At 42.3% G+C, this 18,630-nt stretch overlaps 1 protein-coding gene across 2 annotated transcripts; it reads right to left on the reverse strand.

Moving 5' to 3' along the window:
* Positions 1–173: 173 nt before the first annotated feature.
* Positions 174–18,250, reverse strand: keap1b (kelch-like ECH-associated protein 1b). 2 transcript variants are annotated; one of them, XM_061771500.1, is made up of 8 exons: positions 18,140–18,250; positions 17,303–17,468; positions 8,555–9,550; positions 6,696–6,941; positions 4,446–5,122; positions 3,009–3,214; positions 2,758–2,934; positions 174–2,051 (listed from the first exon to the last, which is right to left on the reverse strand). In XM_061771500.1, the coding sequence occupies exons 3-8, from the start codon at positions 8,858–8,860 to the stop codon at positions 1,816–1,818; spliced, it is 1,848 nt and encodes a 615-aa protein (XP_061627484.1). In that variant the 5' UTR covers positions 8,861–9,550; positions 17,303–17,468; positions 18,140–18,250; the 3' UTR covers positions 174–1,815. The 2 variants fall into 2 exon arrangements, with proteins under 2 accessions (XP_061627484.1, XP_061627485.1); XM_061771501.1 differs by having other exon boundaries at positions 17,303–17,465; positions 18,140–18,223.
* Between the last annotated feature and the right edge of the window lie 380 nt (positions 18,251–18,630).

Consider the following 18,630-nt stretch of genomic DNA (forward strand, 5'->3'; position numbering starts at 1 on the left):
CACCGTTTGTAACATCGACACCTTGTGTGTCGATAACAGAGGACCCCCGATACAATAATAAATGCAAATATTATTATGGATCACTTTGGATTTTGCAGTGTACACAACCAAGGGTGCATAAATGAGTATCCAATACTGTATGTGCAGTATAACAACATGACAACACCACACAATACAATAAACATATTTTACTATACAATTATTGTACAGGTTTCTGTTGGAAAAATGTACAAAGCAGATTTTAAATACTCTAATTTCAAACCAACTATAGATGAACGGCAAAATCCCTTTTAAAGTGAATCAAATTCTTTACAACCAAATTTCCTCCCCATCATTTCGACTCAACTCCAACACGTGCTCGTTGCGCGTTACAAAGACGGCAACGCCAGCCTCTGTCAATACAAAAGTCTTGTCAGTTAAGAGCAACACGAAAAGCAAATGAACTAATAAATAAGGTGAGCTCTTCAATTCTGTACAAGAATTATTTGAATATCAGTGTACAAAACATCATGTAGAAACCTTTGTAGCTTAAACGGCTGTTACAAACACATTTCTTATTTGTCCTTTGTGTTTAACAGTTGGAACGCTTTGGACAAACAAACATGGTCACTTTTGTTTTTGAGGTCTGGTGGAAGAAGAAGGAAAAAAAAAAATTATAATTTCAACTGTCCAGTGAGAAATGGCGGTTTTTAAATCAAAACAAGTCAAACATTCAGTAAGAAGTTTAAAAAGCTACAGTATTAAAGTTCCTCTTGTATTGGCAATCCTTGTCTTGGCAGTTCCATCGAAGACCAGGATTGACCTGTTCAACATGGAGTTCAAAATGTCATCTGGAGGATTTGGAACTTAAGCCAAAAAACACTTTGCTTTTTACCGCATATACTCATGCTGAATACAACGTGATTATGGGGCAAATGTTTTGTGTGTGGATGAAAGTCAGATGCTAAACAGAAAGGCCTTCCACACAAATCAATCTGAGTACCAGAGATTTCCCAAGGACCCTCCCCTAATCCTACCAACCAATTAAACATAAGTGACAAAAAAGGTTGTAATGTTATGCTAAGATTTTTTGTTTTTTTTTAAAGAAGAAATTTTACAATGATATGACAATAAAACAATACTTTTTCAAGAAAAGGAAAAAAAACAAGGTTCAAATATTTATAAGAACAAAGTTTTGTTAAATTGAATATTGGGAAAAACTGAATAGGAAAAAGGCCCCCACTCCTGATTTAGATGCTCTGCCTCAAATCTAACGCGACATTTATTTTTTTAGATACTTACTTTTGACGACATTCTACCCTTGCATTTTGCCACGATGACAACTAATTTCGAATGAGTTTGCATTTGCTGCTTCAGGTGGAGAAAGTCTTCTAGCATGAGGCCTGTCGTCACGGAAACCCTTTATCTTCCCCGTCGGTACATTGATGATTACTAACACACACATACACAAGCGTGGTGTTGGCACCTAAACAGCCCCAAACAAAAGTGACTTTGAATCACATGAGCGGATAGAAAAGAATATTTCCCCCCACAAATGACACTTTTACACGCATTTCCGCCCCTTTAGCGAGAAATAACGAGCCCCTGATGGGTCAGTGCACGTGTGCAGCCCTTTTCAGTCAAATCTGGGGGATGAAGCTCTGCTGGAGGACTTCAAATGCCAGATGTGAGTACAGGACTGAGGTTTTGCTGGGTTTGGCAGAACACAAGTCAGCCCCCCCACCCCAAAAAAAAGCTCACCAGTGATTATACTGCCGCTGACAGTGGACTTCAAACCTTTCAAGTCATAATACTGATTTGGTGTTAGCTCCAGAATCAACGTGTAAATGTACGCGAAGAGGGGCTTGGGTTACAGTATGTCGTGTTGCTGATTGTGTTGTGAAGCGGCTCAGTCGTGGGACACGGAGGCAGGTCCTTCTGGCAGGGCTCCATGGTAACGGCCACGCCTACGCCGCTACGCCCTGACGTCATGCGCGTTACCTCCGACCAAGTGTCCTTCTCGGGGTCGTAACACTCCACGCTGTCAAGGAATGTGCTGCCGTCGTAACCTCCTGCCGACACGAACAATGTTTTCAACCATCAGTTTGCTTAGTTGACTTTAAACATAGCATAATAATTACAATGAGCCCCCGATAATTGTATGTGAAAATCTGCAATAGAAACTATTGGCATAGACCATATAAAAAACAACAATAATAGTTTTACCCCTCACACGTTTTAAACATTTAAAAGACAAAACATATGAAAAAAAATTGCAAGCATAAAAAGAATATAAAATGTGTCCATATTGTCGTCTCTTGTGTATTAATGTCACAATAAGAAATTCTGGTCACAGTGGCCGGACACAATGCCGTACTGGCCAGTAATGTTGTATTCACGCCCCACCCCCTCAATATCCTGAACAATCGGTGTTACAGGCGTAACGAGTCAGCGTTCAGCGATTTCCGTAACAAATTATGAACGTTCCGTAACATTTGGCAGCTCTGTGCATCCTTCAACTCTTCCGATCAAAGTAAGCAAAGGCCATATTATCGGATGCCTCTCTAAAAGATTATCCTGTGGTGTGGGGTGTGTTAAGAGTGATTCCTCCTCCCCAAACTGCTCGGAAAATGGTGGGGGCCAACAATCATAAATGTTAAAACAGCTTCAATATTAATGATATGCCGCGTTCCCACTCTTTTTTTTTTTTTTTTCCCCCCAACGGTATTTTGTAACAACAATAAATACTGCTAGTTGTCTGCTTGCAGCACTCCTCACCCAAAACGTAGATGCGCCCGTGTAAAGCAGTGACTCCCAGAGCACTGCGGCGGTGCCTCATAGAGGCAGCAAAGCTCCACGTATCCGTTTCCACACTGTAGCGCTCCACTGTGTTCAGCTGGTTTGTGCCATCATACCCGCCCATCACAAAGATGTGATTGCCCAGAGCGCAAACACCTATGAGGAGGATAAATGTTGGTCAATTCAAGTCTTTCGAGAGAAAAAAAACAAACCGTGTGTTTGTTACTCACCGGCTCCAGAGCGCACGGTGTACATCGAGGCCATGGTCTTCCACTCGTCCCTCTCCGGGTTGTAACACTCGCACGAGCTGAGCCGACTGGTCCCGTCGAAGCCGCCCACGGCGTACAGGAGCCTGTTGATGACGGCCACGCCCACCCCGATGCGGCGTGTCAACATGGGGGCTACCAGCTGCCACTGGTCTCTTTCTGGATCATACCTACAGAGAAAGAGGAACACATGCTAATGAGCGTACCGTTAGTTGTCGCGTGTTATGCGGCTAGCTCCTGGTAACAACTTAACCACAGAAAAACTGACTGTGAAATAATTACACAATCATTTAATGACTGTGAATTCATAAATTATATTGTCAACGTCCAAGGAAAAGCATTTTTGTCTTTTTCTGAAAAACATGGGGAAAAAAAGAAACGTTTTGTTTGGATTCCGGATAAAAACAAGAAATATCAAAGCTGCGAGAAGCAACGAACCCTTTTTCATGGCGAATTCTTAAAATGATCAAACTTCACATGACAAAGAATAAGATTTTTTTTTTTTTTAAAAACCTTCACAATTGAATTCATCATTGGCCATCTATTTGTACTTGACACCAATCACGGTCAATTTTGACAGAATTGCCACAGCATCAGAATTTGCTCAAAATGCCCCGTTTCTAACCAAAAAGGAAAACTTCCCGAGCAATTTTACGCATCGGTGCTGAAGACTTTCTCGTTAAGTCTTGTTATGCTCGACACAGCCACCCATGCTGATCTGTGAAAATTGCGTTGGGGGCTAGCATACAAAAAATTGTGAATTTTCAGCCTCGTCGAAGCGCCCCAAAAAGGCAATTCATTTGGCCATTAAAATTAAATACAATTCACAATACGGCTATGCACGAATTGGTGGTGACTCAGATCGCCATTTGAGTCCACCGAAAAGAATCAAACACTGAATCTGAATTTTTAGACTTGAATCCCAGCCGATCAAAGAATAACATACGACTTACTTTAGTCTGACAAAAGATTTGACAATTTTTACCCTTAGTTTATGTCCAACGCCTTTTGGACTTACTGGCATTGCGCATAGTTTCTCCTCATGAAGCCAGTGTAGCTCCACGGAGATCGCTACATATGTTTGTAAAAATATTTTTTAAAAATAACTAAAAAAAACTCTGATCGCCACGGAGGGAGGCATCTATTAGCCTAGCCTTGAGGAGTTGCACGAATTATACATGCACAACCTACTTCCGCATTCGGCATACCGGGTCTAAGCACCTGACTAGCAAATCCCAATCGAATCATTACTTGTATGATTCCAAAATAAAGACATGTTGTTGTTGTTGTTTTTTTGGTCGCAGATTTCCACAACGTATTCAGCAACGCTATGCAATTTCTGAGGGCATAATGTTATAGGTGGATGTTTTACTGGCAGACATATGAGCACTGCTGACTGACCTTTCCACGCTGTTGTGGTGAATGCACCCGTGCGATCCACCCACCGCATATATCATGCAGTCGATGACTCCCACTCCTATTCGGTTTCGGGGCACGCTCATGGGTGCACACGGCAACCAGCAGTTGTTCATGGGGTTGTAGCAGTCCAGTGAATTAGAGTCCATGTTGCCGTCGGGGGCATTGTTTCGCCCACCCACGGCGTAGAAAAGCCCACTGATGACACAAGCTGCCAGGCCACTGCGAGGCACCTGCAGGTCTGCTAGCCTGAGCCAGGACCCCGTGCAGGGATTATACGCCTCCAGGTAGCTGAGGGACTGCCGGAAGTAGCCCCCGGCCGTGTAGATGAGCTGCGGCACCTTGGGGGTTCGGCAAGAATTGACTTTGGTGGGTTTGTGCAGGGTGAGGTCCTGAAAGATTTGCGCAAGGTAGTCTTTACACTGAGGGTCCCAATCAAGAGACTGCAGCTGCGCCTGCAGGAAGTTTGGCGTGAGGGAATGGCAGCGGACAGCGTGGAGTAAGGCCTGGACGTACGGCCGCCGGTTCTCTCGGTCATAGTGCACCCAGGCCTCGCACGCCCGGAAGACTTCAGACTCGCAGCGTACATTGAGCTCATCGCGGCTGATGAGTGTCACCAGCTGGCAGTGGGACAAGTTAAAGAACTCCTCCTGGGTCGCTACCTGCAAAAGGGATGATGTTACAACTTTCAATACCAGCTGAGGATTTCAGCATACCTGTCTATGTTTTGGTGAGAACATTTCTGTCTGCTCCTTTTTGATGGTCACATAAAGTTCTAACAAATGTACCTTGAATTTAGTCGAACAACTAGATTAGTAAAAAAAAAAAATGCTGCAGCAAAATCTTTGCCTCAAAGTTTTGCAGTGATAATTATTACACCCGGACAAATGTTATTACAGACTCACACAGCAACAAGAGCGAGCCAGGAGGAACGCGTACATAAAAGACACAATGCCCAAAGTTTGGAATCATTTCACACTTAAAAAAAAAAAAAAAAAAAAAAAAAAAAAAAAAAAGGTGCCAACGTGTCTATTATTTGAAAGCAGAACTGGCTTACGGAACTGCCCGTCTATGGTAAAGTAAAAATCATTAGCTTATTTAATACAGCCTACCACCGCCGCATGTTAGAACGTATTATAATCCACACACTGGTGGTCAAGGATAGACATAATGCTCTCAATCGGTTTATTGAAAAAAACTAAATTAACACGTAACAAGCACATTCATACACTAGCTGACGCATAGGCACTAAACATGCAGACAGGTGGTAGCCTAGTTAGCCAGCCACAATCGTGAGCCAACAAAAGCCAACTCCACTCTCATTCACTGACTCCCACAGTACCCCGAAATGCTCCCCGGGCGCTTCAGCTGCCCCCTTGCTCCAGTGTGTTCCACTAATGTGTATGTGTTCACTGTGATGGGTTAAATGCAGAGAACAAATTTCGTGTGCATGCATGTTCATGACAATAAAAGGTGGTGATTCTTCTTCTTCTAACAAAATACCTGCACCTCAAATTCATATTTTGTATAGGCATTGTTGTTTAATAATGCCAAAATCCATTTTCTTTTTTCCACTAAGCCCAATAATGCTTATTGGCAGTTTATCCACGCTTATTCAAGAATTTTCTGGGTTTTAAATAAATAAATACTTTGTATGCAATTATAATCGGCGTCAATTATCCAAAGATTTTCGCTATTCGCAGTCCGGTCCTTATCGCCCACGAATAGTGGGGCTCCACTGAACTGGAATAATCAATGGAATGATCGGTAGAATAATCGATTCTAAAAACATTTGATAGCCCAAGCCCCATCTTACAATTTTTTCCAATTTACAAATAGTTTTCGCTTTGTTTTGCAAGCCAAACTTCGAGTTCCAAGCGAGCTTCAGATACGTCACCCCTCAAGTGAGTGAGGAAAAAGAGAAAAAAAAAAAGAGAGCAACTAAGGTACTCGAATGCCCTCGCACGTGGGCAAGGAGGCCCACAGTCGCCGATGTACTTTCAGCCGTTTATTGAACTGGAAAAACTGAGAAGCAAATACAAAAGGAGCTGCCGTCTCCCTCCCTTTCTGGTGATTTTTTTGGAGAGGCCCAAATGGATTAATGGCATTCCCATTCATTTAAATGAGGGAAACTAATTTGACTTACTAATCAATTCATTTATGAGCTTGGTAAAGGAAGAAATGAAACTTAAAAGGCAAGGTCCCGCTGTACAGGTATATAACTGACGAGAGTACCTGGCTGAAGTTCATGTAGATGTATTCCCGGGCTTTCTGGTGAAGCTCCGTGCAGCCGATCTGCTCAGCGAAACTGGCGATGCCGATGGCGTTACTGGGGTCGAGCTGCTGGACCAGGAAGTCACAGCAGGCCTTGACCACGCTATCTATCTGGTACATGACGGCGCCGTTCATCACGTGGATCACACACTTCTCTCCAACAGAGATGCTGGCTGTGTAGGCAAACTCTATCAGTCGGTTCATCACCTGTATGGGCCAGGACAGAACATATTGTGCATTATTAGAAGGTTATCGTCGACATGAAGAGGTCAAGTTTGTGGTGTTTCTAATAGCTTGGCTAAAATATAGTTCAACACATGAAAAGTCATGCGGTTTGGAGATCAACCCAAATCTTCTGAAATAATATAAAATCAACCAAAATGTGGTTTTCGCCCAACCACCACTTAAATGACCTTCTGAAATTGGCTGTTACTTCGGATTTGACACCTGATATTGAGGCACTTGTGAAGGCTGAAAGATGCCAAGTGGGAGGAAAAGTAAGCTTACTTCGTATAAAATGTTGTGTCACCTTGGCACTGTGAAGAATACAGTTACGATAGCTCCTGTACAATTCTTTTAAGGGACGGAATATTGCAAAATATCAATCAACATCTTCAGTTCAAAAGTGGTTGGTTTGATGGAACCCTTTTTTTTTTTTTTTTTTTATAAATGCAGTGCCACAACTTGTATTTTTACGTATACATTTGCAAGGCAGGGGATAACAGCCCCCTGTTTCTGAAACATCCCCACATTAGTTTGTATGGTGTGATGAGCCAGTTAAGGTTGTCAAGATTTCCAGATGGATGTGGAAATGGAAATGATCATAAATTTATTGAATTTTTTATTTTTTTAAAAAGGTACATACAGTATATAGAGCCAGTGTAATCTGCAAATTGCACGTGTAATTTGAAACCAGTGGGTCATAATATTGTTGAAATTGCACTCATTTTTGTTAGGAAATATCAGATTGCTCATGATTTGAAACAAGATTTACAACAAGATAATCAATAAATGTGAATATTTTCCAAATGTACTTGTAATTACTTGCACGCACCCAAAAAAAAAGGGAACAATTTGGAATTGTGTTAATTTTACAGCTTATTAGGCCACAAATATACTGGTCCTGCCCATTTGAGATCAAATTGATGTGAATGTGGCCCCTTGCGCTAAAATGAGTTGGCCACCCCCAATCTCAATGATGAACAATTCACATGCTTTTTATTTGTACGTCACTCCAGAAGGGTAGCAGTGATAACAAGCCGTCACCATCATAAAAGGTGCTGCTTGAAGTAAGATTTTAACACTGTTCGCTGTCACACAAACGCAAAAAGAAGTTAACCATTATTTAAAGAGGTGGACGGAGGCTTTCTGATTGCGAGTCAATGAATGATTTGCAATCTTAACTCATGAGTGTTTCGGTTCACCACTGTATAGTAAACCTTGAAAACAAAACTGCATACAGGGGCGCCTCAGTTGATCACAATTCTGACATACGACATTTTGATGTTATGAAAGGTACGTAGTGTCAAAATATGTGGTCACGCAGCACAAGAAGCCCCTTGATTTTTATATTTATGGCCTACAAGTGTTTTTCTACAAATATTTACCGTAATAATAACAATGTTGCTATTGCATAAGCATAGGTTAGGGATCAACTACAGCACTTTCGGATAAACTCAAGTTAGGAACGCAACGTTAACCGAAACCCTGTGGGAAGTGCCTGGATGTTCACTGAAATGTGTGTAATGCACTAAACCATCCAATTGAATCCAAACCATTTAGCATCCAACATCAAGCGAATCGGGCATGAGGGGTCTCACCTTGGGGTGGATGCCCTCGATGGGCACCAGCTCCATGCCGCACTCCTTCAGGCCGTTGGTGAACATGGCCCTGAAGACGGGCGACGACGACGCCAGCACCACCTTGTGAGCCACGAAGTCCACGGCCTCCAGGTCCCGGTAGCGCACGCGCAGCGTCACGTCGCAGAGCTGGCGCTCCAGACGCAACTCGTTCATGATGGCGAAGGCGGCGGCCGTGTGGCTCTCGAGCGTGTAGCTGAAGACGCGGTGGCCGTTGCGCGTGGATGGAGTCACCAGCGCTTTGCATTCCGTCAGGCACTCTGACATTTCCTTCCTTGTCTCCTCCTCCTCCTCCTCCTCAGTCTCTCGCACAAGAAGCCTTGGGCAGTATCATGGCACCACTGGGCAAGCGTGGGTGAAATTGGGTGGGTCCTGAGGTCTGCTTGGTTTCGGGTCAGATTTATGCGGACGCAATGACTCCTTTTGTCGAGTTCAATACCTGCGTCGAGCTTTGTGACTCATTGCAGAGTCAACGGAGACCTCACAGCTGCTTGGAGTGTTCCGTGACTTCATTCCAACATAACCGAACTAGACAATTCCATTCAATAGCGAGAAATTAATAGCAAAATTGACCAGCTTCAATAAGAACCACTTTGGGCTATTTACGCCACCAAACCATCTTTGCAAACAAGTTTTGTAATTCTGATGGGAAACAGGAATACAGTCCAATGCTTGCAAAATGAAGCTCTTCTTGTTTTTCACAGCCCATCTAGCCTGCTTTTCAAAATAAGTAAATTCTGAAAAAAAAACCTCACTGCTTGCCTTCACGGACACAAAAGATTTTAAAAAAAATAAGACAAGTTGCGTCCCAAAAAGTGTTGTAGGAATAACTTGGTTGTCTTTGAGAAATGGAAGTCCAGGGGAAGCTATTTGGTAGTTGTCAATGTGGAGGCGCTCCAGCGCAGTAACTTGTTTGCACCACAACATTCACTAGGAAGCAGTTGGCCCAACTGACACCTGGAAAGAAAAAGAGGGGAGAAAGTGACATCTGACACTTGATACACAAAATACGGCATCGGTATACTCTGTGTGTACCTACTCAACTCTCACGCGCTGTATGAAACGAGACTGCACAAGTGTAGCTACGTAGCTCTGTATGAATGCCGATCAACGTGCTCAACACTCCCTTTATCGTGACGCGCATGCCACATGAAGTCATCACAGCACTGATTATACACTACTTCCTCATGTGTGAGAACACAGCTGAGACACCAGACGTGGGGAGCAACGCGCTACCATTTACTCAAGTAACATTTTCCATAAACTGTACTTGTCACAGTACTCTAAATGCACCGTACTTTTGACTTATTTTATGTGAAGAAGGATCGATACTTTTACTCCATTACAATGATCGACATGCCATTCGCTACTTTTATTTATTCATTCATTTTATTTTTAGACTCCATCTTCGACTTCCGCATAGGGTGCCTGTTGCGTCAATCAAACGGGATCGTCAATGTCATTTGACTCCCATTCACCAATCAGACGACACAAGGCCTTCGCGAGCCAATCAAAATGACTCATTTTGGGGGACTGCTTATTTTACAGACTTCAAAAACAACAGCTTTATCATGCAGCTCTTAAATTGCGACTACCCAAACTTGGATATTCCAGCCCACTTAAGCCGCAGATGTTTCTATTGTTGTTTTGGCAGTGGATATGTCAAAATTAGCACTACTCCTATGGTGTCACACAAGCACACACAATCAATAAGTCTGGTCAGCAAACAGCTTCTTCATTAAGTCATTTAAACGAATAAAGCAATTGTTTCTGTAGGGCCCAATGTATGTGTTGTTGTTTTTTTCTGGGCACTTAAAAAAATTAAATGGTGGCAGGTGTGTGGCGACTCCCATATATAATTATTTTATTTGATGTTCATGTTCTGATAAAAAAAAAAAAAATTTAAATAAAAAAAATCTGAAGTTACTCACAAGTTACTCTTTTGTAGTTTTTTTCCATTGAGTACTTTCTTACTCAAGTAAATATATGGATGACTACTTTTTACTTTTATTTGAGTCATATTATTCGAAAGTAACAGTACTCTTACTTGAGTACAATATTTGGCAACTCTACCCACCTCTGTGAGACACGTTAGTTCTAGCGTGAGCTGACGAGAATGGAAAAGTTCAGCACCCTGAATAAGCAAAACGGGTTTTTACAGCCATTTCAAGGAACAAAAGACAACAATAGGCTACAAACGTGAAATGAATAAATGACATTGTGGCGGGTGGTAATGCTGAAAGATTGACTATAAGGAAGTTGGTTCGATGAAGTATGAACATGGTGTGCATTAAACAAGTGGACAGAGACAGCTTGAAGAGGTGGTCTCAGTCCGCTTGCAAGCAAACTCTGGCATAGCACACTAAATGGACTCAACAGCGTTGAAATGCATCACAAATCACAGTCATCAGAAGTCAGTGTATGTACAATAAATACATTTTTGAAGCGCTTTGTTATATCCCAGCTGCTAATATTACCAAATAAAACAATGAGCGTGTGCAACTCAGCACACAACATTATAATTTTGAACACAAGACATTTGACGGCGTCCAGTCGTGTTGGGACTTCATCCATACTTCTTTTACTAGGAATGAGGTAAACCAGGAACAAATGTCAGAAAATGCACGGATGTACCTTTATTTCTTTTAATCTGTTACCGGGCAGAGAACCAAAGTGTGTGTGTAAACACAGCCTGACGTTGTACCTCAACTATAAATTTTGAAAAAACAACTTGTAATGCATGTGTGCTTTGAAATTTGGACATTGGGTGTGACTGAAATGAAGTCTCACTCACCATGACTCAGTCGTTTACTTTTTTTCCCCCATGTGAAACAATGCCTGTAACTAATAAACGCCTGCAAACATGCCGCAGTTTGGCTTGCCTAAAAATATTATCTCATATGCTTAAGAGTTGGATAAGAAAATAACTTTTTTTGTTCACCGCAGGTCTTCAACCTGCAAAGATTCAGTACAAAGCAAATGGACTGCACAAGATGAAATTTTACAGAACGGTAAAATGTGAATAGAGTTTGTCCCTAATAGAGTCCTTCCTACCAAAATGGATTTCTGGTCTTTATATGGAGGCATGTGCTCAAATCCTACTCCTGACAGGTCCGTTGCCCACAGAGCTCAGACAGCGGCGCATGAGACTCGGAATCACATGGTTTAGGCAACTTTTGCTGAGGTAACCCGCAGGCATGCTAAAGAAGCCAGACTGTCTCAGGTTTGATTCACCTGGCTGCTGCATTTACACCTGAGGGCAAATAATTCTTCTTTGGAAAGCTGTTCGCTGTTCCGGTCATGTTTGACAAATGGCGAAAGTGCAAAGGTCAAAATGCAGTTTAAATCAAAAAGTTACATCCACTGTGATATGTAACAGGCTGCCCCCCTGATGCGTCAGCCTGAAAGTGCACACTGAGACAGTTTCACCTTGATACGGTGCTGTTTGGCTTGTTTTTGCATTCGAGAAAAACTTCCTGGTACCAACCAATGCCCATAATTCACAGCAAGCTGAACACGGACAAAAAATGTGCTCATTTGTAAATTTGATACAGTTTGATGAAAGGGAATTAGTGGTTTACCTACTGTTGTGATGAAATGTAACCTGTGGTCTAACTGGCTCATTTGCCTCAATGACAGATGGTGCTCGGACTCACCCTCGAAATCTCCATTCGCAATTCGTATTGAGAGTACTGCTCCTCAGGGCTAGGCTAATGGAGGTCTCTTTCAGTGGACAGTTTTTTTTTTTTGAAATAAACTAACTTTTTCACAGAGCAACAGAGTTCTCAGTGGAGCTACAATGCGTAAATATGCGATAAGCGATGTCAAGATGGCAGCTGATCGTGGAATGTTTTGTGTTTTTCTGGAATAAATGTGGCATCGCAAAACTCATCAGAGTAAAATAAGTAGTATGTTGCTCTTTGATTCATTTTGATGAAGATTTTGAGCACTAAAGTTCACTTCTTTTGGGATACCACCATAGGAGGGTCCAACTGACGGCAAAGAGCAAAGGTTTATTGATGACCATGGAGTGGAGTTATAGTGTCATAGGAAAACAGTATACTGGCTGCTCAGTTTATGATTAAACCAACAATAAGTCAACATCAATCACAAAAGACTAACAGATCTTGCACTGTAAATACAGCTGTGTTTAGGGTGATTACGTGGTTTAGGGTGACAGGTGCGTCTATCACTTAGATACGCAAACGCAGTACTTAAGTTGTATTTACAATACATATTTGTATGTAAAACAATTCTAGGCTATATGTAAAGGGATTCCCAAAAGCGGCGATTAATATCAAAGCGGCGATGCAAAATTGCCGCCTGGAGGAACTTTATGTGCCCGATTGGAGTTCAGTCCAGTGCCCCTTCTTCTCTACAGTGTGGTTCACCGAGATGTCGAAAGTGAGCGGCACCTCGTCCATGTTGGTGATGTGGTTGGGCTGGTTGTGTTTGTCGGCAATCTTTTTATTGCAGTAGGAGCGGAAGATGGCCAGCTTTTCCTTGTAATCCGCCGGAAGTTGCTGCGCCACGGTAGTCTTTGCCCGGATAGATAGATGGCGCCGTTTCATAAAACGAAAGCACCAAGACGGACCTCCTTGAAAATGTTCGATTTTCATTTCTTCTGCAAGCGTTATTGCCCTCAGTCGAATGGTGACTGTTTCCGCGGAAACTCAGCTTCGTCTTCTTGACTTGACGAAGCTCGTTTGACTGCTTCCTCCACTTGCGAACCATGGATTCGTTGATCTTGAATTCTCTCGCAGCTGCTCGAATCCCATGTTCCTCCGTGTAACTGACAGCTTTCAGTTAAAACTGTGCTTCGTAAGCCTGTCTCTTCATAGGTGCCATTTTCGGGGGTCCTTAGCCAAACCGATGTTTTGGACAATGCACATACCGGCGCTATATACCTACTGGGAGCGTGCCTTTAGCGTCCTCCTTCACGCACACCCTTTACGTCCGCATGCTGTCCTCAACCACGTCCGCTTTTCCTCTGTATATGCAGCATGTCGGCAGGAAATGCTCCCAGTCAGTCAAGCGGAGCGCTCATCACAACAACATTTATAGATTTTGGAACTCAGTGCACACATAAGGCGCGCCGCATAATAAGGTGCCCCGTCCATTTTGGAGAAACTTTAAGACTTTTAAGTGCGCCTTATGGTCGTGAAAATACAGTATACACAAGTCTGGCCATAAGAAAGCGTGCCTGCTTGTGCCGCGTGACGACGTAATCGTACGCTGCTGCGCAAACTAGTTCCTTGCCATTCAGAACCTGGAAACATCTTATGTTGACCCCCTGCAATATATTTACCGTTAATAGAGGTGGAACAATTAAATTGATTAATCGACAACTGATCGATTATGGAAATTAATCGATCATCAATTTAATCAACAAGTATTTTGATAATTGATTAATCATTTAGAGCCCTTGTTTAACTTAAATTGTCCAAATCCTTGGAATTTCAGTCTCAACAGTAAATATTCTCCGATTTCTGCAGACCTGCATGAAAGTAGATTGTTTATCTTTGTGTTTAATTAAAAAAAAAGGCATTTGAAGTCCACATGTCCAGTCCATTTACAAACATCTGCTTTTACTTTTGAAAAACAATGAATGATAACCATTTTGTGACTGATAGTACAGACCAACCAGTAACTGAATCATAATCAATTTGTGCATTTTCTGCAATTTGTCCTGGTTTTGAAGAAAAGGTATGGAAATTAAAAACAAAAACGTTTTTTTTTTTTTTTTTAAATCCAATTGATCAATTAATCTAAAACATAATTGCCAGATTAATCAATTACCAAAATAATCATTAGTTGTAGCCCTAATCTTTAAATTGAATTCAATACTAAGTTAGAAGTTGACTGTTTTGTGGTGGAATTCACAGGGACAGACAGGCCTTACCAAATATTCATTTTAATTTAACCCTTTATTTAGCCATCTCGGTTAGTCAATTGAGAACAGATTAATTTGCAATGCATTCTTCAGCAAGCCTTCCACCTTCTTAAATGCTAAACCTTACGTCACGAGTCATCAAAAGGCCAGTAGTAAATGGTTAATCTATTTTTTTGCACTCGTGACAGTTAAGTAGTTAACAACGTTAAAATGTTATTTCAAACAACACCTGTGGTGGTAATAAATATTTTATAATGGTGATAGCGTGACTCTGCAAGAGCTGATTTTCAATTTGTAAATTCAAGCAACTCCAAAGACTACCAACGTCCCGAAGTGAATCGCAATAAACTTTAGAGCAAAGTTTCCAAACCTTTATTGAGGCAAGGCACACATTTTACGTGAGAAAAATCTCATTACACGTCCCCAAACCAAAAATGTCACAAAAAGTATGAACACTGAAATAATGAGGATGTCATCTCAATTTCCTCTCAAATCTGCTCGGTGTAAAATCAGGGGCCGGTTAAGTTGAACCCAAAAAGTTATTATTCTGTTGGACAACCTATATTTAATTGAATACATTACAAAGACAAGATATTTAATGTTCAAACTGATAAACTTTATTGTTTTTAGCAAATAATCATTAACTTAGAACTTTATGGCTGCAACACGTTCCAAAAAGCTGCGACAGGGTCATGTTTATCACTGTGTTACATCACCTTTTCTTTTAACAACATTCAATAAATGTTTTGGAACTGAGGACACTAATTGTTGAAGCTTTGCAGGTGGAATTCTTTCCCGTTCATGCTTGATGTACAGCTTCAGCTGTTCAACAGTCCGGGGTCTCCGTTTTTGTATTTTAAGCTTCATAATGCGCCACACATTTTCAATGGGAGACAGGCCAGTCTAGTACCCGCACTCTTTTACTACAAAGCCACGCTGTTGTAACACGTGCAGAATGTGGTTTGGCATTGTCTTGCTGAAATAAGCAGGGGCATCCATGAAAAAGACGTTGCTTGGATGGCAGCATATGTTTCTCCAAAACCTGTATGTACCTTTCAGCATTAATGGTGCCTTCACAGATGTGCAAGTTACCCATGCCATTGGCACTAACACAGCCCCATACCGTCACAGATGCTGGCTTTTGAACTTTGCATCCATAACAGTTCGGATGGTTCTTTTCCTCTTTGGCCCCAAAAAATTTGAAATGTGGACTCGTCGGACCACAGAACACTTTTCTACTTTGCATCAGTCCATCTTAGATGAGCTCGGACCCAGAGAAGCCGGCGGCGTTTCTGGGTGTTGTTGATAAATGGCTTTCGCTTTGCATAGTAGAGTTTCAAGTTGCACTTACGGATGTAGCGCCGAACTGTATTTACTGACATTCGTTTTCTGAAGTCTTCCTGAGCCTTTGTTCTGCCTTTTCACTATATGTCGCTGGCATAGATAGATGAACATCCATCCATCCATCCATTTTCTGAGCCGCTTCTCCTCACTAGGGTCGCGGGCGTGCTGGAGCCTATCCCAGCTATCATCGGGCAGGTGGCGGGCTACACCCGGAACTGGTTGCCAGCCAATCGCAGGGCACATACAAACAAACAACCATTTGCACTCACATTCACACCTATGGGCAATTTAGAGTCTCCAATTCATGCAAGTAATCAGTCATATTTTTAAAAAATAAATACATTTCACAAATTCTGCCAGGGTATGTAAACTTATGAGCACAGCTGTACATATATGCAGTCATACGTACGCACCGCTGTCATATTGGAATGCAAGTGTCGGCGACACCTTTTTTATAACCACTAGGTGGCGGTGGCATTTTGGAATGAAAGTGTAAAGCTTTTTCATAACCACTAGATGGCGCGATTCATTTATAAAATGTGGAAGTTTTTTTCCATTTGCCCCCATACCCATGTATAATGCGCACTATTGACTTGAATTTTTTTTTGCGGGGAAATGCACATTATACACGAGAAATTACGGTAATTGAAATTAGGTAATTTCCCACAGTGGTTAGGAATCACTGCCTTAAGCCCTTTTTACACAGCACTTGGCTTTTGTGCTGTTCACCGCAGGATGGCGCAAGAACTGCAACGGCCCAAAATTTAGCGCTGGTTGCTAAGCTACAGAAAGCCCTGGTTTTACTTATAATACGGAGGAGGAGACATGAAATAGTTGAGGTTTGTGTAGCTATGTTGTACTTTAACATTTCTATTTTTGAAAATATGATGTAGCTTTTAATGAAAATTAGTTTGACACCCCTGGACTACAGGGTCTAATTTTGAGTATTGAGTATTTTGAGACCTTTGGCGTACTCCACAATCCAGCTTGTGACTCCCACTTGGGGCCGTCTCGGCCTCGCTTACACAGTAGCTTCAGGGTCAGAATGATTTAGAACAAAGACACATACTAGGTACAGAGAGTCACTGAGCAATGCAAGTGTACCAGTAATGTAGTAATGATCATACAACGGCAATTGTGCAAATCAAACAGAGAGTTGTCAAGTAATTGAAAGTGACCAGTAGTGCGGTAATTCTGATACAGTATGTCAATTGTACAAATGGTGCAGAGAGTCCTCAAGCACTTTAAAGTGTCCAGTAGTGTGGTGGTACTTAGCAACAAGTTATTCAAATAATGCAGTGATAAAGCAAAAAATATGAATAAAGCAATATTGTCACAAAAGAGATGCGCAAAAACAGACCCAAAAAATACTAATGGAATTGGAAGTCAGCTGTTTAAAAAGTTAATGGAAAGAGGGAGGAGCTTTTTGGAACATCTGCTTGTGATAGTGTGCATTGTTCGATAGTGCCTACCTGAGCGAAGGTGTTGGAAAAGGTGCTGGGTCCAAGTCCGAGAGACTTTTTCCTGCCCTTGTCTCAGCTCTTGCAGCGTGCAAGTCCTCAAGAGTGTTTTTTTTTTTTGGGTGGGGTGGTACCGATGATCCTCTCGCCAGTCCAAACTGTCTTCTGCTCGTCTCTGCTGAACACACAACCATGCCATGCAGTGAGCGGTTTTCGAAGAGCTTTTACCCTACATGGGGCAAACGAGAACAAGCCACGAAACGAGTGTGCGGTTGATGACTGGCATGTTGGCAAGGAGTTGCTCGCTGACACATGGTGAACTCGTCACAGTGGAACTGAATGTACCAAAACACGACCTACAAGTGAAGCCAGATCTTACATAATGAATTTACACAGACTGGGACTGCCGCGCACTCAACGCACGCCATTCATAGTCTTCTTTTCTTTTCACCCTGACTCAACATTTCCATCCGCATGCTCCATTTGTGGCTTGTTTTGCTCGTAAACACCGGCGATCAAGCGCTGAAAATAAAGATGCACCGAAATTAAGCCAAGCGATTCAAGCCTTTGCAGAGCTACGAAAAGACTCCAGTTGGTCGCTGACCAACACAAATAAGGTGGTTGTTGTTGTTGTTTTTCTTTCTCTCAAATCAAAGTGAACGAGCCGTCTTCCGATGAGAATAACAACAACAGACGCTAGCTAGCGGCACTGAACACGCTTCGAGAATAAACACGCTAAAGCGGCTGCGACCTGGCCGGGTTCTAACGACATAAACGCCGCTTCGCTTTCGAGAACATCCACATTAAAGTCCAATTCGAACTGCAATGTGTCAGAAAAGAGACACTCACGTCGTCGTGGAGGCGAGTTGGGCTGCTGAACTACTGTGCGCCACAGAAGAGGAGGCGGGAGGAGGGAGGAAGCGGTAACTCACCATGACTAAGCATTGTGCGAGGGCCTCCCCCTCGCCCTTCACAATAAGAGTCGCGGGCTGTGGCCTCGGTTGACACTTTATGGCGCTCGTCAATGGAAGCTTTTATTGCGAAAGGATCGTTTCAGAGTGAAAGTTAAGCGTGCTGGGCGACTGCCAGCAAAGCTCAGTCACTTGCCAGCAGGAGGAATGCTCAACATTGACCCCTTTCCACAAATTCGGCCGTTCCATTCGGGTTATGTATGTTATAAAATTGTTCAAATTGACAGCTTACAAGCACATTTCAAATCGCTCATCAGGCCTTTTGAAACGGGGCGCTACTTCTCGGATACATAATTAATGGTGCAATGACCGCGTGAATGACTTCTCACAATAATTATCAATCATGATTTAACAAGGTAAGAAGCAGAT

The sequence above is a fragment of the Phyllopteryx taeniolatus genome, chromosome 4, assembly GCF_024500385.1.
Source record: "Phyllopteryx taeniolatus isolate TA_2022b chromosome 4, UOR_Ptae_1.2, whole genome shotgun sequence".
In the NCBI taxonomy this organism is placed as follows: domain Eukaryota; kingdom Metazoa; phylum Chordata; class Actinopteri; order Syngnathiformes; family Syngnathidae; genus Phyllopteryx; species Phyllopteryx taeniolatus.

Coding starts and splice junctions, on each gene's coding strand:
- keap1b (XM_061771500.1), bottom strand. CDS start 8,860: ATGTCAGAGTGCCTGACGGAATGCAAAGCGCTGGTGACTCCATCCACG. Junction 2,935..3,008: donor CACCGTGCGCTCTGGAGCCG/GTGAGTAACAAA, acceptor TCCTCCTCATAG/GTGTTTGCGCTCTGGGCAAT. Junction 2,052..2,757: donor CGGGCGCATCTACGTTTTGG/GTGAGGAGTGCT, acceptor TCGTGTCGGCAG/GAGGTTACGACGGCAGCACA.